Here is a 26,589-nt window from a genome sequence, read left to right as displayed (position 1 = left end):
GCATTCTTAGTAACACTAAGCTGTATTCTGAACAATTCTTACTCTGCTCATATAATTTGTTTAGTTCAGTTGGATTCTAGTTTCATCAAGATTCAAAGGCTTAAAGCTTAGATAAATTACGTAAAAGTGCTTAAGCATTACTGCATTACACAGCTTCAGTCCTCTCTGAAAACAACTATAGTGTTGGTAAAGAGTAAGAGAAGAATGAAGAAATAAGACAGATTTATGAGATTGTATAAATATACATTACATAAATAAAATGCAATTTCAGTTAACCTCCACACCTTCAGCAATAACTGAAACTCTAAGCACTGCCTGCCACTGAAACTTGCACAATTCCAACCTAGCTCACTGTACAAATCTTAGCCCAGTTATGCTAGTAAGCCCCAAAGCTAAACATGACCATGTAATTCCTAAGTCCAAAGTCCAAGTCAGCACCAGCTCTGCCCTTAACTCATCTGTTTCTGCTGGCCCTAGATTCAAATTTACCGCTTCCTTATCTAAAACTTGCCCTGATTTTTTTCTGAGGTGGTCCCAAATGTGTATTTCTTTGTGCTGCCAGGCCTGCCTCTTGCTTGGTCACTCCGAGCTCAAGTCCAAGTGCTGTATATCAAGCCCACATCAAGGAGAGAAGTGCTCAGTAGTTCCTGTGCTGAACTACTGCAAAGGTCTCCTGTCTCCTTCTCAGGCATTCTACACAAGCACAGCAATGCCATGCAGTACCTTCTCCTTCATTTTCTCTATTTTCTTGACAGAGCTTCGTCGAACATGCTTTTCTTCAAACTTGACATTGGAAGTTGAGTCGGGGGAACGTGGCGTTTGCTTGTCCTCTTGTTTCACTGATTTTCCAATCTGCTTTTCTTCCTGCTTCTCTGCCTCTTTCAACTTGCTCTGAGCACTAATGCTGTCAGCATTGTACATATGGTATGTTTTCATAACCTGCGGAAGATACACAACAGTCATAGAGCATAACAGTTCCATTTGCTGAGGAGGAAATAGTTTTACCTTACCAGCAAGCCAGGCATGCAGAAACTTTGCCTTACACTTTATCACCTGCATGACCAAATCTCAGAGTAGAACAGTTATACATACACCTGCAAAGCTCAGAAGTTAGGAAAGAGGAAGAAAAAACTCTAAGAAAGAAGTCACGTGCTACAGCACACAGACATTATTTGCATTTGGTCAACACATTCCCCCCAGATTTTTAAGTTTCTTTAACGTAACTATTTCACAATAGCTGTTCATCACATTTGTATTAAATGCAAGGTATCATACTAAGTAAACAAAGTCATTTGGACATGTTGGACAGATCCAACAAGTCAGATCCATTTGCTTGCTGAGAGTCAGAAATATCTAAACTGGCAAAATATCCACAGAGACATCACATCCCAAAAGCCTGCCAGAAGATGCACAAATGAAAATGTGGCTCTCAAAATGAATTTGAAATCAAAGTAGATTATTTTGCAGCTGCTTCTTTGTTTAATTTTGGCACATGCCTTCTGTACACTCCAATGGAGGAATCAAAAAACTAAAAATATAGCAATTATATGTTGCCTTCTCATTATTCAGAGAACATTATTTCCAAAGTTGGAAAAATGATAGCTTTTCATCAGCAGGTAGGATTTCAGAAGGGATATCCTTCCGTCTTACATCTAGATGAATCAGTCATTTAAATTTCCAAGTCTCAAGCAACTATTTGATCAAACTATTGATTTGCATAACAGCTGCAGAAGTAACTCATATTCAATTTGTTTAATTGAATTTGACATGAAAAGCATTTCTGTTCACCTCATATAACAAAAATAGCAATAAAAGAGCATGGCTCTTTCAGAGGCTCAAGGAAAGCAGGAATTTATGCTACATGGACTATAGCACATATCTGTTAATAAATGTAGATAAATATTATCCCAAAAGGCACACAAACAAAAAGCTTTAATTTATTTCATTGGACATTCACATTTAGTTTCAAGAAAACAGAACAAAAGCCCCAAATGGCATCATACCTAAACTGGCTTTTCTATTCACAATGAGAAGACAAGTCAGTTCATGTACCTGGACACTAAAGTTAGCATTTATAACGTAATTTTGATGGAGGTCAATAAATGCACAATTGCATAAAGACACCTCGATAGTGTAGTTCCACCTTTAATAAAGATCTCACTTGCAAATCAATTGATCTAACATGCAAATCCATTTATACCTATTTCATCTCAGTTTGAACCGTAACATAATTTTACTTAAGCAGGAGGTATGTTCTCTCCTCATACAGTGATCAGCAGAGGTTCTCAGATATAAAGGGAAGCTGTATTTAAACATGAGAGTACATGAATGTAGCCAGTATTAAATAGAGACTTTTTGAATAATTTACACATACACTTCCAGCTACTGCATCTGCTTAGACTATAAAGCAGGTATTTATAATAACAGAGGTAAAGTAGTTTCTCTTCCTCTATCATCGAAAGTAGAGCTGGCAGAAAGCAAGAGAAGCAGAAAAAAAATCACAATTTTAATGACTTCACCCTGCTGACAAATGCCACACTGGCAACCACAAACACCGCCTGCTCCATGTTTGGCAGTGAGGTTACTGTTGACTCACTAGTGCCTGCTGAGGTCAACAGCAAAGTCAAGGACTTCAGCTGAATGAGACAATTCAGGACAAAAGGCTCATGGGGAAAATCCCCTCTATTTTATCTAGGTAGGGAAACTAAAAACAGTGTCCATTTTCATGGAGGTCCATCTACCGTGGAAACAAATACTGTCAATCCTTTACTCAAAAATTAAAGAAAAAAAGAAACATTGCTGAAACAGACTGCACCCTCGGAAAAAACCAAAACATTTCTACAGTAGGCAAACCTAATGAGCCACCTTCCTTTCCAAACTTATTTCTCTGACTTTCCAGGAAAAAAAAAAAATGCAGCTTGCTTATACTATTGTAAAACAAAGCAGTGCTGACAACTGCAGTGGGGGTACATCACATCCCAGTTCAGCTTCACAGTGCCCCAGCTTCCACCATACTGCTACTTCCCAGTCACACTCACCAGTGCTGTCAAGCAGCACAGTGTCTTTTCCCACAGGCAACATTCATTAAAACTACACACCATCATGCAGAAAAAGAGGGGAAATCATAAACTGGATTAACAATCTAACCGCCTAAAATGCCATTTTCTGAGTCATGAGGGCAAACTGATGCCCAGTGTCACGCAGCAGCTTGAGTCTGGAGGAGAGTACTGAAAACCCCACTTCAGCTATTGCAGCAGCAAGAACACTGGAGCATGATGAATTCTCTTTTCCTACTCTTGCGATTCCCCCCTTCTTTTTCTAATAGATTAGTCTGAACATTTGGTTTCAATGCTCTAATGTAACAATTTCCTTCTGTATCTTCTGTTGACATAGAAAATTTCAGGGAAACCTCTCTAATGCTCTAGTATTGTTCTCAATACCTAATTTTCATCACAAGGTTGGTATGTCCAGACTTCAGACATATCTCCGGATCATCTTCTTCAAGGAACGAAAGAGAGAACTTTTACCTCAATGCAATGACTCAATGCATCATTAAAGAAGGAAGAAAGAAAAGCCATTTTGAGCAACAAAGCCACGGAAAACCATGCGAACATTCTGCTTTTAGGACAGAACCAATTCACTAACAGCTGCTGAAGGAAAAAATTTAATCAAACAGCAGGCTTTTCCATTCATTTATGTGAGAAGAAAAATCCCCAAGCAGCCCATGAACTTTAACGAACACATTCCTTCTCTTTCCCGAGGCAATGTCTCTTTCTTGGTGTCTCCAATGGATATACTGAGTAGCAAAAAGCACAGATGGAAGGCTATTACTCTAAAGGGAACTGTTTTGCTGGAAGAGTGGAGGAAAAAAATAAACCCAGTGGGTTTTTCCTCCCCACCGAAGCTGCATGCTTTCTTTTGTATGCTCACTTCCAGAAGCGGACCACACAAATCCACTATGCTTATCTGATTGAAGCATGCAGTAACCTGACTGAAATCTTTTAGTGAATTTGGAATTAATTCTAAACATCTTTTTTTCTTCTTCCCACCCCCCCCCTTTTTTTTTTTTTTAAAAAAGAAAAACTGCAGCCAGTAAAAGGTATGTGTTAACTTGAGATATTTGAGAAGTGAAGCCAACACTTACAAAGTTGAAACAGAATATAAAGATGGAGTGAAAAATGAGATTTATGGTAACTGTATAGACTGGTAGACACAAATTGCCTCAAATCACAAGGACTGCAGACATTTATCAATCTTAGTGCTTAGTCTCTGCTGTAACAGGAGGCTGGAAGAAGTCAAACACTTCTTCCTTCTGTCTGAAAAGATGCCAAAAACTCAGTTTGATTTACCGTATAGAGTTCATTCAGGACCTTCATCAAGTCTTCCTGGAGCTGCAGTCCCACTTCCTTACTCTGCAACCAAATAGAGAAATGAAAGTTAATTGGAGAAGACGGGAAAGAGGTGAAGGAAGTGAGCATGCTCCACATTTACAAATAATCTAGACTTAATTAAGCACTATTATTTATGCTAGCAAATCCAATAACTGCTCAGCCAACAGCCACTTACAGTCAAATTGCATAAATGGTATTAATAAACTCAAATGGTCTACGTACACAGACAAGCAGGCCTTAGGAGCATGGAGACAGGAAAATTTCCACTGAACATGAGATTTTCATCATTACAAGTCTAGAAGTAAATAGATTTTCTGATCTGGTACTTAGTGATCTTAACTCAGTGTCCTACTATGACAGTTTGGCACACAGTAGAATACGAAAGCTGAAGAAATCAGGATAAGACGGACAACAGTTGTGATAGTCCTTTATTCACCACTGTATCACAACACAACAGGCAACACTTCCATTTTCCTGACGTATAATCTAAGTGACAAAGGCTCAGCGATGCTGCTGCCAAAAGGCAGGTGTATAACGAAGGCTGTATTCCACCAAAGGTTTTGCTCCATAGCATAGCAAATAAATATAATTGTGCCAGTGTAAGTGCCATTACACTGCATTTTATCCCACCCTTCTCAAAGACAGGTAGAGAGGAAAGTAAACGCTTTCAGTCTGCAGAAGTCAAAAATCAAGTAAGGCAGGTTCTTGACAAAACCAGACTCTGCAGGCTGTGGTGATGGACATCTCCTCCTCCTTTACGCTCACGTCTCCATGCTGTAGTGCTTGACCTTACATCTCTCTCTCAGCCCTTTGGTACCACCTTCCTGTCTCTCCTATCCTTATTCCTTGTCCCAGAGCCACAAACATAGCACGGGTTGCCAGTGCCACCCCCTAACACTGATGCCTTACAAAATAAGGTTGCTCAACCGGGCTCCTGCAAGCGTTCGAGCCTAAAGAGATGCAACAAGGGGGGAAACCATACTGCAGCATCTGCCAGCTCTTGCTTCACAAGCCTCATGCCCAGAGTAGAAAAAATATTAAATCCATTCCGCTAATTTGCTAAGGTGATAGTCACTCTTTTGTCTGCATACCAAAATGAAAATGGCTTGCAGAAGCAACAGGGTTTGTTAAAGACAAGCCTGAAGAACAACCCTAGAAAGATCTACATGTAAGGAGATGTGCTCCTAAGTGGTTCTCTCTGTCTGTTACTGAAGGAGATATGCTTGGACCATTGCTGACAGTATTTGAAACACTATACAAAGCCCTTGGTTTATTTGAGTGCAGTGTTAATGTCAACTTTTTTTTTCTTTCTTTTTTAAGGTTTACATGGTAAAGTAACTCACTGCTAAACAAAAATTACGTGCTTTCAGACCTCTCCTTTGGTTGTCCATGAGATTTATGTCCAAAAGTTCACTTCTTCCCTCTGCGCCTCTACACAACAGTAACCTGCTACAATCTATAACATCTTTTTGCAAATGTCTTTTGCTCATCTATTTGATCACCATAGCTGCAAAAAGAACCTCCACTTCAAAATTAAAAAAAGAATTACTCTGACAGGGATTTACATGCATTCATTCAGCAGTCAGTTCTTCCCAGCTCCATTCAGATTATAAATTCAGATAGGGGATTTACCTCAACAGACAAAGCAATCAGCTATTTTTAAACTACAAAGACTACAATGCAATTTAACCATATCACACAAATCACTCTCTCCCAGGGGACACTTGCATTAGTGAGCTGCCTAGTTAAACCCAAGGCTATATGACTCATGAACTTGTTTCCCTCTAAGAAATAGCAGAATGAAGAAAAAATAAGGATTAATAGCAGATAGACACGATTGGTTGTCAAAATCGGCTGTAACCCAGACTAGCCTGCAGTCAAGTGCCAGATTTTTAAAAATATATTTACTTATTAAAATCCCTGCTAGGTGACAGGCAGCCCACATTTCTGCATTGCTTTTGGACAGAACTGGGGTATAAAGAGGCAAACATTTGGCTTTAGTTAAATACAGAAATAAGAAATGGATAAGTACGTTTTTCTGTTGAAGACTACCTGAATGTCAAAGTCACATCCGTAACTGCCACAGGGCGACACTTCTGTATGCAAAGCCTTCTTTGAAGAGACATTTCTGCATGCAACAACACTTGTATGCAAAGGAGGGGAAAGCAGCTTCCTTACCTAGCAAGTTCAACGGTACTATTAATCTTCACCTGATTAGAGACAGGATTTCATGCTAAAACTGATTCATATTCTGAAGAGCTTCCATGAGAAAATTTGAGAAATGCAGAAACACCAAGAAGCAGAGTCAGCAAGCGTTTAATGGCACTCCTTGCAAAGCAGCGAACAGTCACAGCTCCTCCTGTGCCTTCTCCATCTGGCGTGGAGCAGCACCGCTGTGCACCTACTGCTTTGCTACAAACCTTAACAAATCCTCTTTTTCTGTAGCAGAAGTGTAAGTGATCAAGAAAAAACTCTACTTGTAATAAAATTTACATCTTTTAGCCTACAGTACTTCGGAGATTAAAGCCAATAAAGTTATAATTAGACCCAAACAGATGTTTCTTTCCTTTGCTGTTACAGACTCCAAGAAGAGATGTCTCAACTGTTATCCTGTTTATTTGAACAGGCTGCGGAAACGATTTTAACTTACTGCTGTAACCCCGTTCCCTATGGCACGCATTATCGCGCTGGATAATCATTCTGAAATTCTGGAAAAACTCAAAGCAGTGCTGACACAGAGCTGGTAAACGATCGCTGCCTTGCAGCAAGCAGCCAAGATTGGCACATTTCATCAAAGACCAGGGCTTCTGGGCTCAGTGCTATACAATATATCCTTTAAGGTGAAAAAAGGAGGGGAGGGGACGGGAAGAGAGGAAGAGATGCACCAATAATTGTTCATGAAGCCACACACCAGGCAAAAACACAACGGAAGGGGGAAAAATCTCCCCCAACCTCCTCAAAATTAAGGATAATGGACAATTATTTATCACATGAAACACAGCGCAGCCCCTACAGAAGGAAGAGGTCTTTGAGTCAATCCTGTTAGCTGTACACCAAAACGGGGGGAAGGGGACGAGAAGTATAAAACAGAGCTGCCTTTGTTCGTTAGCAGACAAAATGTTTCTCTCGGCTTGGTAGAAGAGGCTGAATCACGAACAGCTCTGGCCAGCGAAGGGGGTAAAGCCTGTCCTTGAATCCCCCGGTCGCTCCTGCCGCACAGGCCGGGGACTCGGCACCATCCGCCCTTGCTGCCTCCTCAAAAGCAAGCCAAAAACCCCAAGCAACTGCCACGCTCTCCAGATGCAAAGGACGCTTTCCCCGCATCTTCCCACTAATTAGCAAGTGTGAACGTACCTAGTGCCACGTGCAACAAGAGCAACCTTATCCACTTTCAACGTTTCATTCATTCGCTCGCTAGGAAGGCAGCAGCGCCTCGCTGCTAACCTGCAGGTTCGGCCGCACGCTGCCTGCCGCGTCAGGCAGATTTCACAGACTCAAGCCTGTTCCCCAGGGAGCCAGATGTGCTACTGAAAAAATAAGCTTCAGAAACAAGCTCTGAAAATAGGCTCATGATTCCCAGTCTCAGAGGTATTTTGCAGTAACAGTTTCTGTGTTTCTCCCTTCTCCGAAGGCAGAAGGGAGCCGAAGCCGCCGCTCATCGCTGCGGTGATACGAGCCACAACGATTTTCTGAATCTGACATCAGAGATGATTCATGAAGCTGGCTAGCTGGATCTGTTTTAAATGCCCTGAGCACTGAACTTCTCACTCAGAAAGAGCTTTTCAGCAGCGTGCCTCCTTGCTGCTTGAACTGCCCGGACCAGAGCAATCGCTCTCCCTTCACCCAGCTCTTTCCAGCCTATTTGTTTACTTCTCGCATAAAATCGCTCATTCATTGTACAAACTGCTGAAGCATCAATTATGCAGAGACAGATTAAAATGCATACTTTAATGCATATTCAGATGCACATTCAGGTTGAAGAAGAAAAGAAAAAATGTAAACAGCAAACTGTCAAAACACACAATTCCTCGTGTTCCCAAACAAATACAGACAGAAGCTGCCAGATTGCTGGACCAGAAAAAAGGTACATTAAGACAAAGGTAAGATAGATCATAGGTGCCACTGAAAACAAGTGTCATTTCTAGAACTAAGCAATGCACGCTTAATTTAATGCTGCTCCCCAATATAGATTTCAAAAGAGATTTAGAAGAAAAAAAAAATGTTGAACTAGCTGCACCTAGCAAGTGAAAAATACACTGTAGGAAGTAGCAAAGTCAAAAGAAAATGCCTTAAGCTTTAGCAAAGAAAAAAAAAAAAAAAAAAAAGGAAAAAAAAGTTCGAGTGTTTTAAAGGATGGGAGATCTGATGCACAGAGAATCTTTCTGAGGTCCTGAAAAGTATGAATTGCAACCAGATTAGAGGCTGCTCATCTGGTATAAGAGATACAAGAGATTTCAAAGGCATAAAGGCATAAGAGATTTCAAAACCCTGCTAGAATATGTTGCGGATTTATGAATAAAACACTTTCTAAAGAAAAACAGCAATGCAGTCTTTGCAGTTGCAAAGATCTCCAAGTATCAATTCTACACAGGTAGAAACCTGATTCAGACAGGACTGCAGCGAGAACACAGAGATCCCTTCATCAGCTGGAAAGGCTAATCCCTTACAGCGTCACCTCTGAGCTGAAGCAGAGCTCTGAAAGAGCAATAAATAAAAACAAAACAAAATTTTAAAATTCTATCTCTGCCTAGTCGTAACCATAACTGGAATATATCTGTATATCCCCTAAAAAGCCTGAGGAAGGGCTTATGCCTCTAACAGCTTAATCGATTAGCTCAAATAATAAATACAGAGGGTGGAAGAAGAGGCTGGAAGATACTACCTGTCCCCACAAACCTTGCCTCCTCCTTATCTCATCACAGCTGCAACACTTGCCTTCTTGATCCGGAGGTTACCTGCTTTGGCGTGCATCATTGACTCTTCTTGGAAGACGGCACCGTATGGTGACTACGGTACACCAGGGGTGGGGACTGGGGAGAGCAGTGCGCCAGCACGACACCCACTCATGCTGCGGCAAAGATATGCCCTTGCGGCAGCGATATACGCACACTTCCCCTTCGCAAATCAGGAAAACTTATCAACAGCACCCCAGAATTATTTCAGAACAGTGAGAAGAGCAACTGTTGTCCAGGACTGTTTACTTGCAAATAGGGTTTTTTCTTGCAAGCTGTCCCCCTTGAAAGCCTCTTCTACACCCCAAAACAAGAAAGCAAAGGCAGCTGTCCTAAGCGTGTGCAATGCAGGCATACACATGCACGCTCACGCGTGCACACGTACCCTTTTGTTACAACGGAGGGCATACGAACCATGTGCAGAGCTGTAGGTTGCCACCACCCTTAACCGGCACATAAATTCTCAGGATGCTGCGCCAGCTTCTCAACGCGTGCTTTGTTCCAGCTCGCCTCCCCTCCACCTCCCCTCTAATTTAATCAAGATGTTTTTGGGACCTACTGCAGTACTTGCTCGGCTGTTCCGCATTCCAGTGAACATTAACGACTTCAGCTTCAAAATATTTAGGGGGAATAATAAATATGAGAACTAAGGAATGCTGTCAACATTATGCCCCAGATTTCAAGCCTCAGCAACATCACTCCAAATCGGATAGAAAGATGGTATGGCTTCAAAACAAACATACCGTGAGGTTCACTAGATGCTTTCTGTGTAAATTCATCAGCAGCAAGGAAGTGCTCAGAAACTATTGATGGGTGAATGCGTAAAATACAAGATAAAATATTTTATCTACATTGCCTGAAATTACGCAAGTCAGTGATAAGGCTGAGACTAGAATCCAAGTCTGATGATTTGAAAGTGATTCTTCAAAAGAAGATACAGAGGAATGGTCTTATTAAAGAGTATAAATGGAATAAATAAATATTCATAGGTAGGAAGTAAACATTTGATTTTTCTCTTTTAAATTAACAGTGACAGTGGAGATGCAAGTTGATTGTGTCCTTGCTGAAAGCAGTGATGAAATCTGCAGAAATGTAAGATCCTTTTTTATTCCTGAACCCTAAATATTGTCAAAATGGAAATTACAGAACTGTTAAGAAGTCTGTTAAAGAGAATCCTTGCTAGGCAAAGTTTTCCAAGTTCAAACATGATGTAGTACTTTGATTAGAAAATTGTATTTAAGCTTAGACATAAGTAGACTCCAGATAACTTATGTGTATTTTATAGGCTTGCCTTAAATAAATTCATTTGCATGCAGTAATAGACTTGGTTCTTCATCTTCATGGTCTAATCCAAACAAATGATCAGATTCAGTATACAGAAGTACTCTATCATCATCATCGACCCAATCCCCCTCCATTTTTTTTTTGATGCAATCCCTATTCTGCAAAGCCTAGGCAAGTTTTATGGAACTTTCTCCCACAGTTTTTACAGAGAAAGTGGTCAGAAACTATCACACAGCCGTAAAGAACAGAAATTCTTTGCAGATTTCTTCTATAGCATCAAATCCTCCAGAATTTAAAGCAAACATAGCAAAATAAAGTCTATAATGTGATGCAATATACATGCATATTTGTGGGACAGTCAGACCATTGGTTTCTAGTACAATGAACCATTATGCATTTTTCAGTCATATTTAAATTACTGCTGTAGTATCTAACTTTCTCCACCGATTTCACTAGCAATTTGTTAAATTCCATTTCATCACTGTGTTAGTAAGAAGGAATTTTCCCCACACAGCAAAAACGTGGCACTCTGAAAAAGCTATTCCTACATAAAACCATGTCACATCACTGCCTCCTGTACTCCAGGGTGAAAGAGCCACTTCCAAGTAACCTCCATCCCCTTTTTCTCATTTTTTTGTTGTCTTTTGTGCTGGTGCTATTGAGTCTTGGGCTTCAGGCACTCAATCCCAGCAAATCAAGCAATTTTATGGCTGAAAGACCTCATTTTTACGGTGAAGCCAGCCACGTTCTCACCTATTGAGCAAGCGGCATGTGAAATGGGCTTCAGCGAGACCCACTAGTAGGCCCTGAAGTCTTGTAAAACACTGGATGTAAGGTCTGTGATTCTGCTCAGGCTTTCCATGCACTGCATGACCGCTCTGTGCTACCTGCTTCCATCAATATCCTTTCTCAAATGGCCAGGAAAGGCCTGGCCTGAGGGATGAGCAAGGCGAATGGCTGGGAGTTCAAGGAGGGCTGTTACTACGTCCCCAGCTGCTCTGAGTTCAGAGGCAAAATAAAGGGAGGCGTATCGCTCTTATGAAGGAGAGCAAAAGCATGACTGAAAATAAGCAATGCAATGCAATGCAACAACAGTGGGCAACTTTCACATGTTAAAAACGGTGAAATGCAGCGTGTTCCCTTCCCAATCTATACGCAGAAGTGACATCTTCAACTCGTAACATAGGAAGCAGAATTAAATTTAACTGCAGCCTTCAGTATTCAGCACATCACGCAGGGCAACAGGCCCTGATCACAGCTCTATATGGGACCTGCTACAAACGGCTGAGAGCGTACCAGCAACCATCCGCTCCAATTACAGGCGCAGGGATCAAACCTCTAACCCCAAAGCGGATATGTATTGCTAACGGAGACAGTAACAGCACACAAGTTGTGTCTCTCCCTCGTCCTTCCCTCATTGCATTTGTTCTAAAAAGAGAACGGAGAGATTTAATTTCACCAACGAAAAATCAGAATTGATCATTTCACAGCAGGCCTCTATGTGCTTTAACAGTACGAACTCAACATTACTAGCTCCTTAGAGGAACTGCTCACCAACAGACGATTCCTACGAGAATTTGTGCAGGAACATTCCTCCTCTGCTTTTTTTCATTTGACACTAAACCAGATCCTCTTTGCTGCTAATAGATAACACAAATTCCTCTCACTTTCCTCAGAGCAATTAACACACCCGGAAAGCCTGCAGGGAGGCGGAGGAAGGCTCCAGGCTAAGAATGCAAGCAGAAGAGCAGACACGGAGCAGACGCCTCCCAACTCTATGTTGGCATCAGAGTTTTATTTATGCCATTTGTGTATTTGCCTGCTTATGCTCTTCTGGGGAAAAAAATATAGTTTAAACAAACACCTAGCATCTTGGCCAGTGTGCTTCCTTTACGCGTCTAGCTTTTCCATGTATGCTGTGCTTTAAAATTGTTCCTATTCTAGTACCAATGCAGCAAATGAGACATACTGCAGCTGTAATGTAGGTCATCTTCAGTAAGGACCCCTTAAGAGAATTAATAATTCTTCTTCCTTGATTACTGCAGGCTTTTAACCAACTCATCATGGCTTCTTCATTTCACATCAAACACTGTGCAGTATACTAGTAAAGAATTTTTTTTCATGATCAAAGGCATTAAACAGGAAGCAAATTCAAAATTGACAGTTTTGGGTTTTTTCATCCCTTCTTCTAGGGTTTCTTTGCTTAAATATCATTATTGAATTTGATACACTAGCGTAAAGCAAGGAATGCCATGCTCTGGAAGCAAAATCTGTAGGGCAAGCCCCTGCAAATACCCACACTCCTCTAGGCTGAAAAGACACATCCACTCATGAGATTCAAAACGTGAGAAGACCATAGGTAGAGCATCTCAAACAAGCCTCCCCGTTAGCACTGCTAGAAGCAGCCAGAACTTATAAATGGAATAAGAGAAGATGATGAATGTTTTAAATGCCACGGCCCAACATCGCACGAGAGGTGGGCACAACAGCAAGAAGAGCTGCCCAGAGCCACCATGCTCTGCCCCGGGGCCAGCCCCACGAGGCGGCTCATGGCCACCTTCCCTGACACCGGACAGGGACCGCCACTCGGGCGGAATAACCCTACCTTTTGGGGACCACCAACCGCACACGCAGCCCCCAGCAGCTCCAAAGGGACCTCTGCAGGGGCCTGACAACCTACCTGGGAAACAAGGTGAATTCAACTCCAGGTTCAAGAAAAAAAAAAAAAATGCAAGAACAGTGTCAGCTAGCTGAGGACAGCAGTTACGCCGCTCAGATTTTAAAGGTCTTTATGGCAAAGCAATTTCTAAGGAGCGCAGCGAGGTGGCTGAGCAGACGCTCTGGGGAAGCTCTCTCTCCCGTGAGGACAACAGAATGGAAACAATTAAGAAGCGGCAGATAAAAGCTGGCACTAGCGTACCAAAAAAGCCACCAGGGCATGAAGAAATTACGGCACAAAGAAAGAGCTATTCGATTTCAAATACTTCACAGTTTTCTTATGTAAAGATCTGTCAAGTTGAAAAAAGTCAGTTTGTTCAGAAAGTACATGAAGCGAGTAAGGCTCCCATAGCCGTGTTTTTAAGAAGTATATATATTTTCCTTAAATCCAAACAAAATCCATCAGTCTGCTTCTCGGGAAATCTTAAAGAGACAACAGAGAAAGAGTGATTAAAGATATCAAATTAAAAAGACTTCTTTTCAAAAGGCTACACACATATAAATAATACCCAGGGATGCCAGCAAAAAGAGAGATATCTGTAGGCAAGGAGAACCGATCGGCGCACCAGAAACACGAAGCACGCAGAGAAATCAAGGGCGCGTTAGAACGACACGGTGACAAGGGGATAGGGATTTATAAATATATAGGTAAAAAGGCCATGCTTGAGGAGGATAAGGAGGAAGAAATCAAAGGAGCGCGCTCTACAGAAGCGGGCAGAGGAAGCGGGAGACGGCCGCGCGGGAAGGGAAGCTGACATCAAAGCAAGGCGCCGGGCCGCGGGCGGGAGGGCTCGCAGCAGGAAAGCTGCCTGCGCACGGGCTTCAGACCTCGGCCTCGCACGAAACACACGGCTGCATCGCTAACCGCAGGGCGCTAAGGTGATATTCCCCCCTTCCCAAGGTGCAGCAACTTGTTACCAGGACGGGGACAACTCTACCAGTTTCCCCTTGGCTTTATTTTCTCCAGAGAGCAGTTATTTCCCCGTTTATTTTCCAAGTCTCTGGTAACAGCCAGCAGCACCAGTGAGGCCGAGGCAGCCCCGACGGCCACCGATGCCAGTGGGACGTGTCTGCAAGACTAAGTGTCGCAGCATCACGTCCTTTATTACCGTGGCCTTTTACTTGAGGTGCGTTTCCCGAGCAAAACCAAAACGAAACGCTGGGAAGGAGCACAGCGTCCAAATACCTCGGTTAGGTGAGTTAGGTAGCTGGAAACCAAAGATCTAAGCTATCGTTTCGCCCCTCCACGATCCGCTTCACTCGGCACGCTGGGCCGCCCGCAAGCGGGCCTGCGGGCCAGCGCCCCAGCGAAGGCGAGGCGGCGCCGCGCCTGCTTCCGGCACGGGCGGCACCGGGCGGTCAGCAGTTTTGTTTTATTTTTTACCGCTAAAAATGGAGGGCGGCCTCCAAGGTCCGGCTAGCTGCTACGCATGGCTTCCCGACGCAGAAAGGTGAAAGCGAGATCGCTTTCAAGAGCACTACCTGGAAGAGCGGCCCTGCACCTGCTTGCACAGGCGTAATTCCAACCAGCTCCTGGCTTGAAACTCTCAGAGTTTCTCATTTCACCTATTGCTGCAGCACAGAAGGGGGACAAAAGTCGCCCCTTTCTTGATCTATTTGTTTCCAAGTTATAAAACCATGCTCAGGGCAAACACGATACACCACCACCCTCATTCTCAGGCACTTAAGCATTTTACAGGGAGACCTTAATAAGGAAGTAAACAAATCCGGCAGCCAGGAAGAAACGCTGGTGATGCACCGCACATCTGACACCGCTTGCTTGTTGGCTTTGGCAGCGCACACAGCTTCTCTTATCAGCAAAGATACCTTTGAAGTGGCTGGCAAACTTCCATCTAATACTCAAACAAATAAGACCCTTCACATCATAACACAGCCCCGAAAAGGGACCTCTTCATCGTAAAACACAGACGGAAAAGCTTAATTCGACAATGCCAGACCATACGGTCTTCCTAGCACGCTGCAAATGCAAACACCGAGGACTGAAAACACAAGCCACCCAAAAGCTGGTATGCAGTGCAGGCATAACCACTGGGATTTCTCAAGTTCATTGATTTTAAGAAAAACATGTTAGAGCTTGACTGTTAGCACTGCTGCACCCTGCCTATAACGCCTTCACCCTTCAGAGCAGCCAGCCGGCAGCGCAAGAGAGTCCGCCTTGGCCTCAAGACTCCCACCACAGGGCTCGATCTTATCCCTCCAGGTTTTACCTCTGGATTCAACTACCCGCAGCGAGCGTGGAGCACAGCATCACTTTCCTCCCCATATTCCTTAGCACTATTTACAGTTCAGGCAGCAGGCCCTGCCAGTAAGTTACTACAGAACTTGTAGTAAACCAGAGACGTGTGTAGCAAAATTGATTTTTTTTGAAGATTTTTTTTCCAAAGCAGAAGTTTTAAAGTCATTTTTTCTCAGCTTTTCAAATCACAGGTGTGTATTTCCACATATAACTGGGCAACTTTTCCACAGGAGGTTATAAAAATCAGATTTATATTCCTTGTTATATAAAATAAAATTTGCAGGCTTACTGTCAGGGAAAGGAAGGACCAGGGTTCATTTGGACCCTCTAATCAATGTGGCTATGAAGTCTTGTTCAGGCTAGCTGCTTCCTGACCTGTAGTTAAAGGTGTTTGTGTCCCCAAAAATACCTGCCATGCCCACGCAGGCTGTTGAGTCATCTTATTATTCCTTTGCAATATCTACAGATCACTGCCTCTTAACGAACTGGAAATATTAGCTTGTGAGCTGCCATTTAGTGCACTTCCCCTTCAGAAATATGCATCGACAAGCTGCTTGGCAACCACCGCAGGACCACGAACTACCGGCAGTGATGCCTTTACACCGATACGCTGCGTACCGACAGCTCCGGGAGGCCGCAGGCAACACTCCAATTAAGAAGCTTTCTCAAAAACCCTGGATTTGCCAATGACTTGCTGAATAACTCTGGGTAGGGCGCTTCACCTGCTTGTCCTGGTTTTTGTATCTAGCAAAAGGCACCATGCAGCCCCGAGGCGTTCTGGACTTGGTCTGTGCTGCTCTTGGAATATAGGGACTGCTACAAACGTGCTAAATAGGAGCTTTGTAAAACCAGAACTTTTTTAAAAACACGGGAATATAAACCTGTTCTGCAATATTTTGTGTAAACACATAACACACGTTTGTATTCTAGCCCATAGCAGCTTTTGTAGCCGTTTATATCTCGTTGTGGCTCAAGAAGGTGAAGGATTCTAGTAGAAAAACTAGATCCAAGTTCAGCCAAATTTCTCCATTTATCTGTTGCTATCTTATTCAACTGTGTGGCTTTAGATAAGACAGGATGCAATTTTTGTTTTCACCCACCCAGCCTAAGTGGAATTGGAAGCTAATACCTGCTTTGGCCTTGGGCCAGTCTGGTACACGGGTACAGAGGGACAACAGGTAGCTGCAGCTGAGCAACAAGTGCCTCTTGTTCGCACAAATTAATATGGAGTTTCCATTCCGTCAGAAGGGGTTTTATGTTTGCTTGGTTTTTGCTTCTGACTAAAGCCCTACTGCTCAAAATGAAATCAAACAGGGTAAGAGCGTCCTTACACAAGGGACTGAAAACGAAGATGCTAGTGTGCTCAGCCAAAGAGCAATACTGCCCCTTTCCACGGACTTCCCTGCTGAAGCCTTCCTCAGCCACCTCGCTCAAGCATGGCCCTTGTTGAAATTCAGTGGAGAGATCACTTATCCACTGAAAGGATTAGGGGAATTGAAGAGTAACTGCCTTCAATAAGCCCATGTAAGTATCTAATCAACTGTAATGTAATTACCAGAAAGTTTCAAAAGGTCAAAAAGGCCTTTCTGTGATTTTGCTTGAAAAAGAGAAGGTTCCTCCTCTACTTCAAAAATGTCTCAAAATGAAACAAAATGAAACCAAACCAAAAAAAAAAAGGGGGGGGGAGGGGGAGGAGAGAGAAACAGAATGCAACCCTTTAACATTTTTCCATACTCCATTTCCATTGCTATCCAAACAATACTCAAGAAATATGTATTGTGATGGCAAGGAACACAACAATATTCTTGCACTTATTTTAATTCTAGCATATACATCAGTTGCCAGCAAACCCAAAAAGCTGCTGTAAAAGGGCAAATAAATCCTGGCCACTGTTCATTTTGTAACAGTCTAACCCAGCTGCATGATACAGACTCTCTTTACCAGCTAAAGCAACACAGAGATGTTGAACGTATCTGAACACTTTTTCCTTGAGACACTGTCAAGACTAGAGTGAAAAGCCAACGGGACCTCCAGTTACTGTCAAGACTGCTCCTAAACAGATTTTCATTTTAAAAAGTCACACAAAGTATGCACACGACTGGTCTTTAATACAGTCACTACTGAGACACCGAAGGCAAAAAGACAGGGAAGAAAGCCTGCTAGGAAATTTTTATCAAAACAGTTCCTCACCCATCTCTCTCTCAGTATTTAGGCTGAATGCCCCCATAAGTATTGTTCAGAAAGCCCCACTCATTTTGCAACCCCTTTCTTCCAACATTACTATAGCAGAAATAACTCTCTCCAAAATCTTAAATACTGAAAGGGAGTAGGAGAAGAGGAATTGCTCTCAGAGTCAGAACCGCAACGTTTTTAACATGTTAGCTAGCAGATGTTACAACCATAGACAAATCTCTAAAGAGACAGGAGGTGTTACCATTCAGCAGGAGTTTTTTCAAAGCTTCCAATATCATGTTTCTTCAGCTAGAAAAAGATTAAAAAAAAAAAAAAAACTCCCCCACACTGCCTAGCCTCCTCCCCCCTTCCCCATCCCATGTAATCAAGAGAGGAAGGGAGAGAAAGGGGGAGGGAAAAAAAAACACTAATAAAAGACACCTTAGCTGCATTTTTTTTCTTTTCTCCAGAAGACATGTATCATTCCTTTATCATTTTGCATGGTAGGAACACTTTTTTTTTTTTTTTTTTTTTTTTTTTTTTTTTTTTTTTTAATAGTAATTCCTCCTCCACTGCTGACAAAATTTTTTGCTTTGGAGAGGTCTCGATTATATTCAGGATTGAAAACTTGTGCAGTTTCCATTTATTCAACAAAAGTTTCAAAATACATACAAAAATTGTCAACGCTAAGTAGGTTAAGAGGTGCAAATATGGCCTGAATTTAACCACTGAATCTCAGCTGGTTACTTTCAGGAAAATCCTACAATCCTAAAACAAGAAAATAATTACAGAAAGTAGCTAAGGTAAGTCAAGCACAGTTACCCACAATGAGGAAAAAGCATGCGTTAGGAACAGATAACAATAAACTGATCCACCAGAAGTTGCATCTAAACCCTCGTATTTTGGCAGGGCCAAACAGAAAGACATGCAGCGTCGCGCTCGGTTACCTTCTTGAACAGGCGCCCAGAATCTTCGCTGACCTGGACAAAGCGCGGGATGATGTTGTTGAGATAGATATCACTTAGGGTGGTGTGATCCCTGCTCTCCCGCTTCACTTGATTTAACAGGAGATTCCAGCAATTGACTGGTGAGAGCACATTCTGATCCTTCCTACAGGGGACGCAAAATAGAAACAAGAATTGGATAGGACTTCACCTGAAGCAGACAAAATGAATCTGTTAACCAAGTTCTGCATCTATAAACACCAGAAACATAGCTACCGCAGATATGGACCCGCTGAGGGACACGAGAGCGGAAAAAGGCTTTAAAAAGGTGACAGTACATACAGAAAATAGGTCCTTGACTGCCCACGGCCACGTTCTGCGGTCCCCACGGGTAGGTCAGGCTGCAACAAGTGGGAGCTAGTGCCAAACACGGGCCCTAACTTCCTCCTCTCAAATGCAGAGTTTGTGCCTGAACTGCAGCGCCTGACGGAGAGCGGTAGCTCCATTTCTGACACAGGGTTGCACAGCGCTGGCTCAGATATTTGCAACTTAACCGCGATAAAACGATTTCAAGCATCCAGTTAGTTAAATAGCATCTGCAGGGGAAACAAAATGTGATGTCTCATGCATGAAAGCAATTACGTGCAAGAAACCTAAGTCTAGCCTGAGCAGAAGAGAAAGCAACATTCACAGAAAAAGCTTTATGCTCTCATCTTCAGGCTTTTCTCAATTATGGCTGATTCCTCCTGCGCATACAGTCCAAAAGGGCTATTACACCTTTTCTGTTTTAAGCACAAATACATTTATTTAGAAAAGAGTAACTCCAGTCTCTGGTGGAAAGTCAAAGCCCATCTTGATTATTGCACAAGATTGTCCCAGACTTTTCCCCTTAAAAGAAATGGGTGTAATTTCCATAGAAAAAGGAAACATCCTACACTAAAAGGACAGTAAACTCTGCTGCAAGAAGTGCCTGACATTACTAAAATATGGAGAATTAAACCACAGTACACTTTCACTGCCCTTCTCATGGCATCAGTGGCTGCATCTGCAGTGCAATATGGATAATTTAAAGAGAGGAAAAAAAAGAATAGTTTCAAAACAGCTGATTTTTACATTCTGTTTCTTTTCCTTTAAAAAAAAAAAGCACAGGAAATGACTGCTGCTTGTGATCTGGACTACTTCAAGGTTTGCAGTGTGTATATAGTGGGAGGGGGCGGAATAGAGATTCTAGGCTTTTGGTCCTCTTCGTGTTTTGAATAGAGGAAAAAAAAAGAAAGTAAAATGTGAGAGGGTAGAGATTTTATTTAGAGATAATATTTGCCTTTGTAGTCTTATGTCGTGTACTGCAGATACTGCTGACACAGGCAAAAACAGAAAGAATGATCAAAATGCAGAATGGTGCAAGGTTGAAACTGCCAGATGTTAAGTCATATAAACCAAGCGCTTGCCCCCAGCACTCCTGCAGCCAGTGCTTGCAGCATGCTGCCTGTTTTGTTAGCAGGCAAGAGAGCTAGCTGGAAACTGCAAGACTTTGCTAACAGAAATTTGTGCCTCTTGGACCTACCACCACCGACCACAGCGCGGCCAGTCCTCTAAAGGCATATGCATGCATCAGTGTTGCATATTCTGACTTCTGCTGAAACCTGAGATAAAAGCTTCTACCACAAACTAATATATACATTTTTTTAATTTAGGTGAAATAAGAAACAAAATCCATCTTTCTCCTAACAAAAAGCAGCGAGGAGGAGAAAAAAAGAGGAAGAGAAAGGGAATTAGAAAGAGTGCTTCCAAGTAGCAGCACTGGTCCAAGTCATACATGCTGTCAGCTTTCCTGGAACAAGAGCCTCCATCTGGACCAACAGACAAACCATGTTTCAGAGAGGAGACAGGAAGCAAACTAAACCAGACTGTATGACAATTGGTTGAAAATAAAGGTTTATAAGGGGCAGTGTTAAGAAATGTTGAAGTCTGGTTGGTTTGCTCCTTTCCCCCCAAGATACCGAAGTGCTTTATACATTGGATTAGTACCTGCCCTCCAAACGCTGGAGGAGCTACAGTAAATGAAAAGGAAGCAACTACTGTAAAAATGTTGGGAATTAAATGGTGGAAGAGAAGCTAGGACCCTGCTTACTCTTATTCTAACTCTAGGTATTAGAAAACCTGTCTCAAAATCCTAAGCAGCCTGTTGCTGCTTTACTATTTAGCCCCTGCCTGTTTTCATAGGACTAGCGCGACCGCAGACCCCCAGGAAACGGCCAGGAGCAGCCCAGCAGCGTGCAGCTGCTAACTCACCGCGTCCTTCTGCCATTCAGCTGCACAAAATGCCAACCCAAAGCTATTCTGACCCTAGTATCTCCCATTGCAGTTTCCATCCTGCACTGTATTTTCAAAAACATTAGGAATACAGGGACAAGTGATCAATTCTATACCTTCTGGAAAATCGTAAGAGTAACCTCCAATGACAGGGGGCTTACTGCTCTCTGTATGGGCCAATACTGGCCCATAAGTTATGCTATCTATTCCGCTAACAGCACCTGGCTATTCCTTGGATGCCTGCTATTCCCACACCTTCCCAGCCTTGCTCCAACTTGTTTGCAAGAGCTGCTAGCCACAAGGACGAGGGGTTGTAACTGCAAACAAGAACACATGCAGGAGACCAGAGTGCAGCATGGTTAATGTGCCTTGCTCTCCAGAAAACAAACAAAAATACACTACCCCAACCCAAAGCACCAAGTGGAACGCAGAAGAGATGCAATAGTTAACCGGGCAATTCCCAGCTGTCCAAGCTGCTGTACCACAACGCCCAGAGCTATTCTAAGGCAGCACATAGCACAAATACCAAGAGCCCATGAAAAGTATGGTGAGTAAAATTGCTAGTGTCTAATGGCGCCAGATAGCTTGTTGACACACTCCATGTGGTTAAACATGAAAGGCCATCTTGCAGGAAAAAAATAATCCCCAGCCCCACATGATTCTAATTTGCGCCCAGGACTGTCACCTCTCGGTCTGGGCACCAGCGCTGAACCCTCATCTCAGCCTCCTGCAACCACAGCTCGGTGCTCCTAAAAATTTTTCTTTTACATTTCTTTAATTTTTTACATTCTGCTGGTTTCACTAACCCCTTTAGTGCCTGGTACAAAAGCAAGATGGACTGTTTTAACAGGTTTAATAGTTCAATGCAAGCTTTTTACAGCAAGAAAGAAATGAAAGAAAAATCTCCCCCTATTTGTCAGTGAGAATTTTCTCAGCAAAAAGATGGTGAAGGTAGTCCTGAAGACAAGCTGCTCAGAAGCAAATAGGAAAAGGGGGCAGCTACTTGTTTCAAAACTTCCAAATAGCCTTTAAACCACACATGCATTAATTGTTAAGCCACCTCTAAAAATGCATTTTTTTCTGGGGTAGAACACAGCAACAGTTTTCACAACACAGAGCAGAAGTTATACAACTGTTTACAACAGACCAGTTTCAATCATAACCACAAGCAGATGGTAGAGAAGTAAATTGCCATTTTCATTAACAATTTCAATTCTCCAAGGAGCTAACAAATATACTCTGCTTCCAATTTCTTGTCACTACAGACAGAGGATCAAAAAGCAAAAAGTAGTGCAACAGTGATCCCAGTTTATCATCACAAGCGAGTTCAGCTTCCATAGTCTATATTCTACAGAATGGCCAAAATCAGTATTCTCCTTTTGATGATTAAGATTCATGAGATCAACCCAAAGCTTTGGGACCCGCGGATGAACTTTCCCAAAGTTGTGGTAATCCACGTCCAGAACAAGGGTCACCTCCGACTCAATCTTACCCACGGGAGGGGGAGGAAGCAGATGCCAACATCCACTTTATTTCAAGCATGATTCCTGCAAGTTTAAAGATTGTGCAATGACAGTGAATCCGGAGCGTTTATTTAGGTTAGCCTAAATTACACCAGAGCACAGCAGTCGGGGGTGCCTGGGAGCAGGAAGAGGAAGTTGTGCACAGATTTTTGAGGAACCACAAAGAATGAAGCTCTGTGGGTTTTAGAGTGTTATCTTGATAGAGTCCTGTGCAACTTCCACTTCAAAGGTGTAAGTTGGTCTCAAAAGATCAGAAGAGAAGATTGAGCCCAAGTATCTGAAACTTAATTAAATTACTCATTCATACAAGGAACTCGCAGACACGCAGAGCGGCATCCGCTTCACCGCGAGCGGCAGGGAGGGACAAAGACCAGGGACACCTCAGCTGTGTACTGCAAGGTAACCTTATTCAGGCCAACAACAGAAAAACCACCTTAAAATAAAATTGGTGGACATTAACATGCTCCAGTATTGAGCAAATAGCAGTCTTAAGGATTTAACACAAAGCAGTAACCAGAAGCTTTTAAACTCGGTTTCTGCACATCAGCCATTACGGCTCCCTCGTGCGAGACCCCATGCAGATCAGAAGACATCAATAAACTACCCACATTAGCCTTATTTTCCTGAAGTTTCTAACAAAAACAACACTGACAAAGCTCTCACAATAGCAGTAGCAATATGATTTCAAGCATATACAGAAAAAAAGCTTGTAACTTAGTACCACTAACAATACTTTTCTCCCACAACAAACATTAAATGCTTCCAAGGGAGGAAACCAGGGAGACAACACCTCTTTGGAAAAATGTCAGGCTTTAAGGCCCACTGCTCAGGCCGTTCTCAGTCAGCATCCTCCACACGCTTATGCAATGGTCTAGCGTATCGAACACTAAGTAGGAAATATTTGCAATGCTCCCGAGAAACAAACGCGTCCGAAGGGCTGCTCTGTCCCAGACTCAAGCCGGAGCAATGACGAAAGCACAGGCTCAATATTGCAAGCTCCACCGCTCGCACTGGCAGACAGCTTGAAGAAACCAGGAGTTATCAGATCTGCTTCCATCTGCCACATACGCACAAAAATGAAGTTTCCAGTTCCAGCTCCCCTCCTCCCAAAATATTTGGGATCTGTTGCCCTACGGCATGCAACAACCGTATCTAAACCCGGCACATCCTGAAATAGCAACCAGGACCTGGGGACTTCAGGCTCTCTCATCCTTTTCCCACTCTAATTGCAGCGTCGCTGTAGCACCTACTGCCTTTCGCGTCTCAGCAGCAAGCCATGGAGCTTTATGGCAGTCCTGGCCTTGTTACCAGCTCACCTGAACCATCTATTGAACCAGACTGGAGCTGAAGGGAGAGATGAAAAGAACTAACCTTATTTTCAGACCGCTGTAACTGCAAGTGCACCTTGCAAAGCATCAGGGCTAGAAATAGGCAGAAAGGTAGAAAGGTTTGGAGCCGTAGTTGTTTCTATACATAGCTTTTCAGATTTGTTTGAATTTTGTCTTCTACAACCTGCTCTATAAGAGTATAATCATATGAACCAACACAGTACACCACCAGGATCAATGATACGGTGAAAAACACCATCAAGACCCTACGTGGGGTTTTAAATAAATGTTGACTGGTGGTATATTCCTGCTATGTTGACTGCTTCAAAATCCTGCAAACATTGGTATTTGAAAGACTCAGAATAAAGGGCTCAAACCCAATTCCATCAAAAAGAATTACAGGTCAGAGTAGCCTTTTTTTTTTTTTTTTTTGGAATCATCTCCCTCCTACACTTCCTTCCAAACCCCACATGTAACTGAAGTCCATCTGATCCAAATTAATTGATATTAATACTTCCCCCACAGCCTGTATCATCTCTCCTTTAAATAGATCATTTCAAGTTTGAGAAAATTATAATTGAGTTTCTCTACATGCTACTGATTCAAATCAATGTTTGGCTTCCCCTTAAAGTCTCACTGACATTGCTCAGTGCTAAGTGTAAATTCTGCGAATTGCAAGCATTGACATACATGCTGCTCCCTGCCCTTCTCCTCCAAAAGATTCTAGTTATGAACATCTGTTGTTTACAAGTGCTCAGCCTGAAGGTTGCCAGACTTACTCTGCATCTTCTACTTCAAGGCACAGGCTGCCAGAAAGCCATCTGAATTTCATGCTGGGATATCCTGGACATTCTGCTTTCCAGCTGACAATTACTACTCGCTATCCTGCTTCCACAGATTATTCTGATTTAAAATATGGCCTTAAAATAGCCTCATCCTCTCATTGTTATTTTTTTAATTCCTCCCTTTAAAGAAGTTACTCAGGATTTACAATGGTATCTATATTGTTAACTATTTGAGATGGCAAATGCCTTTAGAGCAAAAATCACATGAAATAGATCTGAATTCAGGAGATAAAGGTTTTTAGATGGAGAAGTTTCACTGCAGCCAGTCTTTCCTACTACATCCCTGCTCAGCAGTGCTGCCTTCGAGAACCTCCCAGAGCTGAGATGCGAGACCGATACCTGTCAAAAGGGATGCTCCAGTTTAACTGCTGTGCACAAGGCCTTAAATCTATCAGATTTTTACAGTGTAAGGACTATGCTAAACTTTTGACCAACAAGCTCTTGTTACAACAGAAGCTGCAAGAACTGGGCTATGAAATGCACCCCACTCCGCCGGCCCTCGTTCTTGCATCTTGTATGAGGATATTTATCAAAGAGAACTGAAAAAGCCTTACTAACCATGTATTTTATGCAAAAGCTCTCTTTAATAGTCTGTTCTAATTCAAAATCCATTTTTAAAAGACAAACACAAAGTGAGCTGGTCTAACAGCCATAGTATAGTAGTTAAAAGCAAGTCAAACCTGGGTTATATCCAACTGTCATCAGCTCATATGTCACCTTGGATAAAACAATCTGTTCCCCCTCTTCGAAGATATTAAATGAGAATAACATACACCTACCTCTGTAAATCATTTTAAGATGTTCTGGTGAAACTAGCTTGAAACTGTGCAATGCACAAGCACCCTTCAAGTTCCTCATGAGCTCTACACACTTTGCTGTAAAGACCCAACACCTAGGCTTCAAACCATATGGAAAATGCAGCCACCAGCTCACCCTGGGAAGTGGCCACATCATACAAAAGTAAAGCCCATGCAATGCATTTGTTACAAACCCACCGCAAGGCTGCACCTCATGCTACTCTGTCCTTCAAGTGCTTGCTTTTAAACCAGCTTGGATATGCCTGCTGGAGAAAGCTATACAATTTAATTTCAAGGGTCAAGCTGAAGCCTCTTAACCTTGACAGCATTCCCTAAAATGAACACATTTGGAGTAACTCGGCAATTACATAGTAGCTCTTGAGTATGAAAGTACATGCAAATTACAGAGTTACTGCCTGACAAATTTCCTCCTTGACAGTGCATTATGAGATCTAAAAACTGCAAGAGACATGGTAAGCAGTCACCAAATAACATGGTACCTTCCAATATAATTACGATGTTATCAAAAGAACGTGCTATTACTGTGTATTTATAGGTTAGAGCCACGCAATTACAGAGTAGCCACCAGCCTGAGCACATCTCTCCAAGTCGTGTAATACCAGTCTCCTTAGGAGGAGAGATTTGATGGTTAGTTTTGCTCAAATAGTCTTTTAGGGGATTCCAGATTAGATTACAGCTTCAGTATCTACAAAAAAGGATACCAGGCAAGTTACTCCTCACTATTCAGACAGAGCAGTGCTTGGGATGGGCAATTATAATTTGAATTCACAGTTATCTAAAAATCACTCATTTGAACAGTTAAGAAACAGTATCATGTTATCAGTTATTAACTGATAGTGAAACACCAGAGGGTATGTAAACATCCTGCCTAATGGAATAGCCAGGATCCTTCCTCAGTTTTATTTTTTCCCCTCTAAATTAGTAGAGCTCAAAAAAACTCTCTCTCGCATAGCAAAAAATAATTTAGTCACATTGTAAATCACTACATACAAACACAGTATGTTAGGATTGCAACCTAAATTCAGGAGGCTCTGAATTCCCTTC

General features: G+C 42.4%; 1 protein-coding gene across 5 annotated transcripts in view; it reads right to left on the bottom strand.

The window, feature by feature from the left end:
• SRGAP2 (SLIT-ROBO Rho GTPase activating protein 2) overlaps positions 1–26,589 on the bottom strand; it is a 113,767-nt gene that overhangs the window by 44,210 nt on the left and 42,968 nt on the right. For all 5 annotated transcript variants that reach the window (XM_062594769.1, XM_062594770.1, XM_062594772.1 and 2 more), the window contains exons 4-6: positions 18,722–18,884; positions 4,350–4,412; positions 724–939 (exon numbers count right to left, since the gene is read on the bottom strand). In XM_062594769.1, coding sequence (XP_062450753.1) covers positions 724–939; positions 4,350–4,412; positions 18,722–18,884 — 442 coding nt within the window. The remainder of the gene's footprint in view (positions 1–723; positions 940–4,349; positions 4,413–18,721; positions 18,885–26,589) is intronic.

Source organism: Rhea pennata, chromosome 25, assembly GCF_028389875.1.
Source record: "Rhea pennata isolate bPtePen1 chromosome 25, bPtePen1.pri, whole genome shotgun sequence".
In the NCBI taxonomy this organism is placed as follows: domain Eukaryota; kingdom Metazoa; phylum Chordata; class Aves; order Rheiformes; family Rheidae; genus Rhea; species Rhea pennata.
This window is presented reverse-complemented; position numbering and strand designations above follow the sequence as displayed.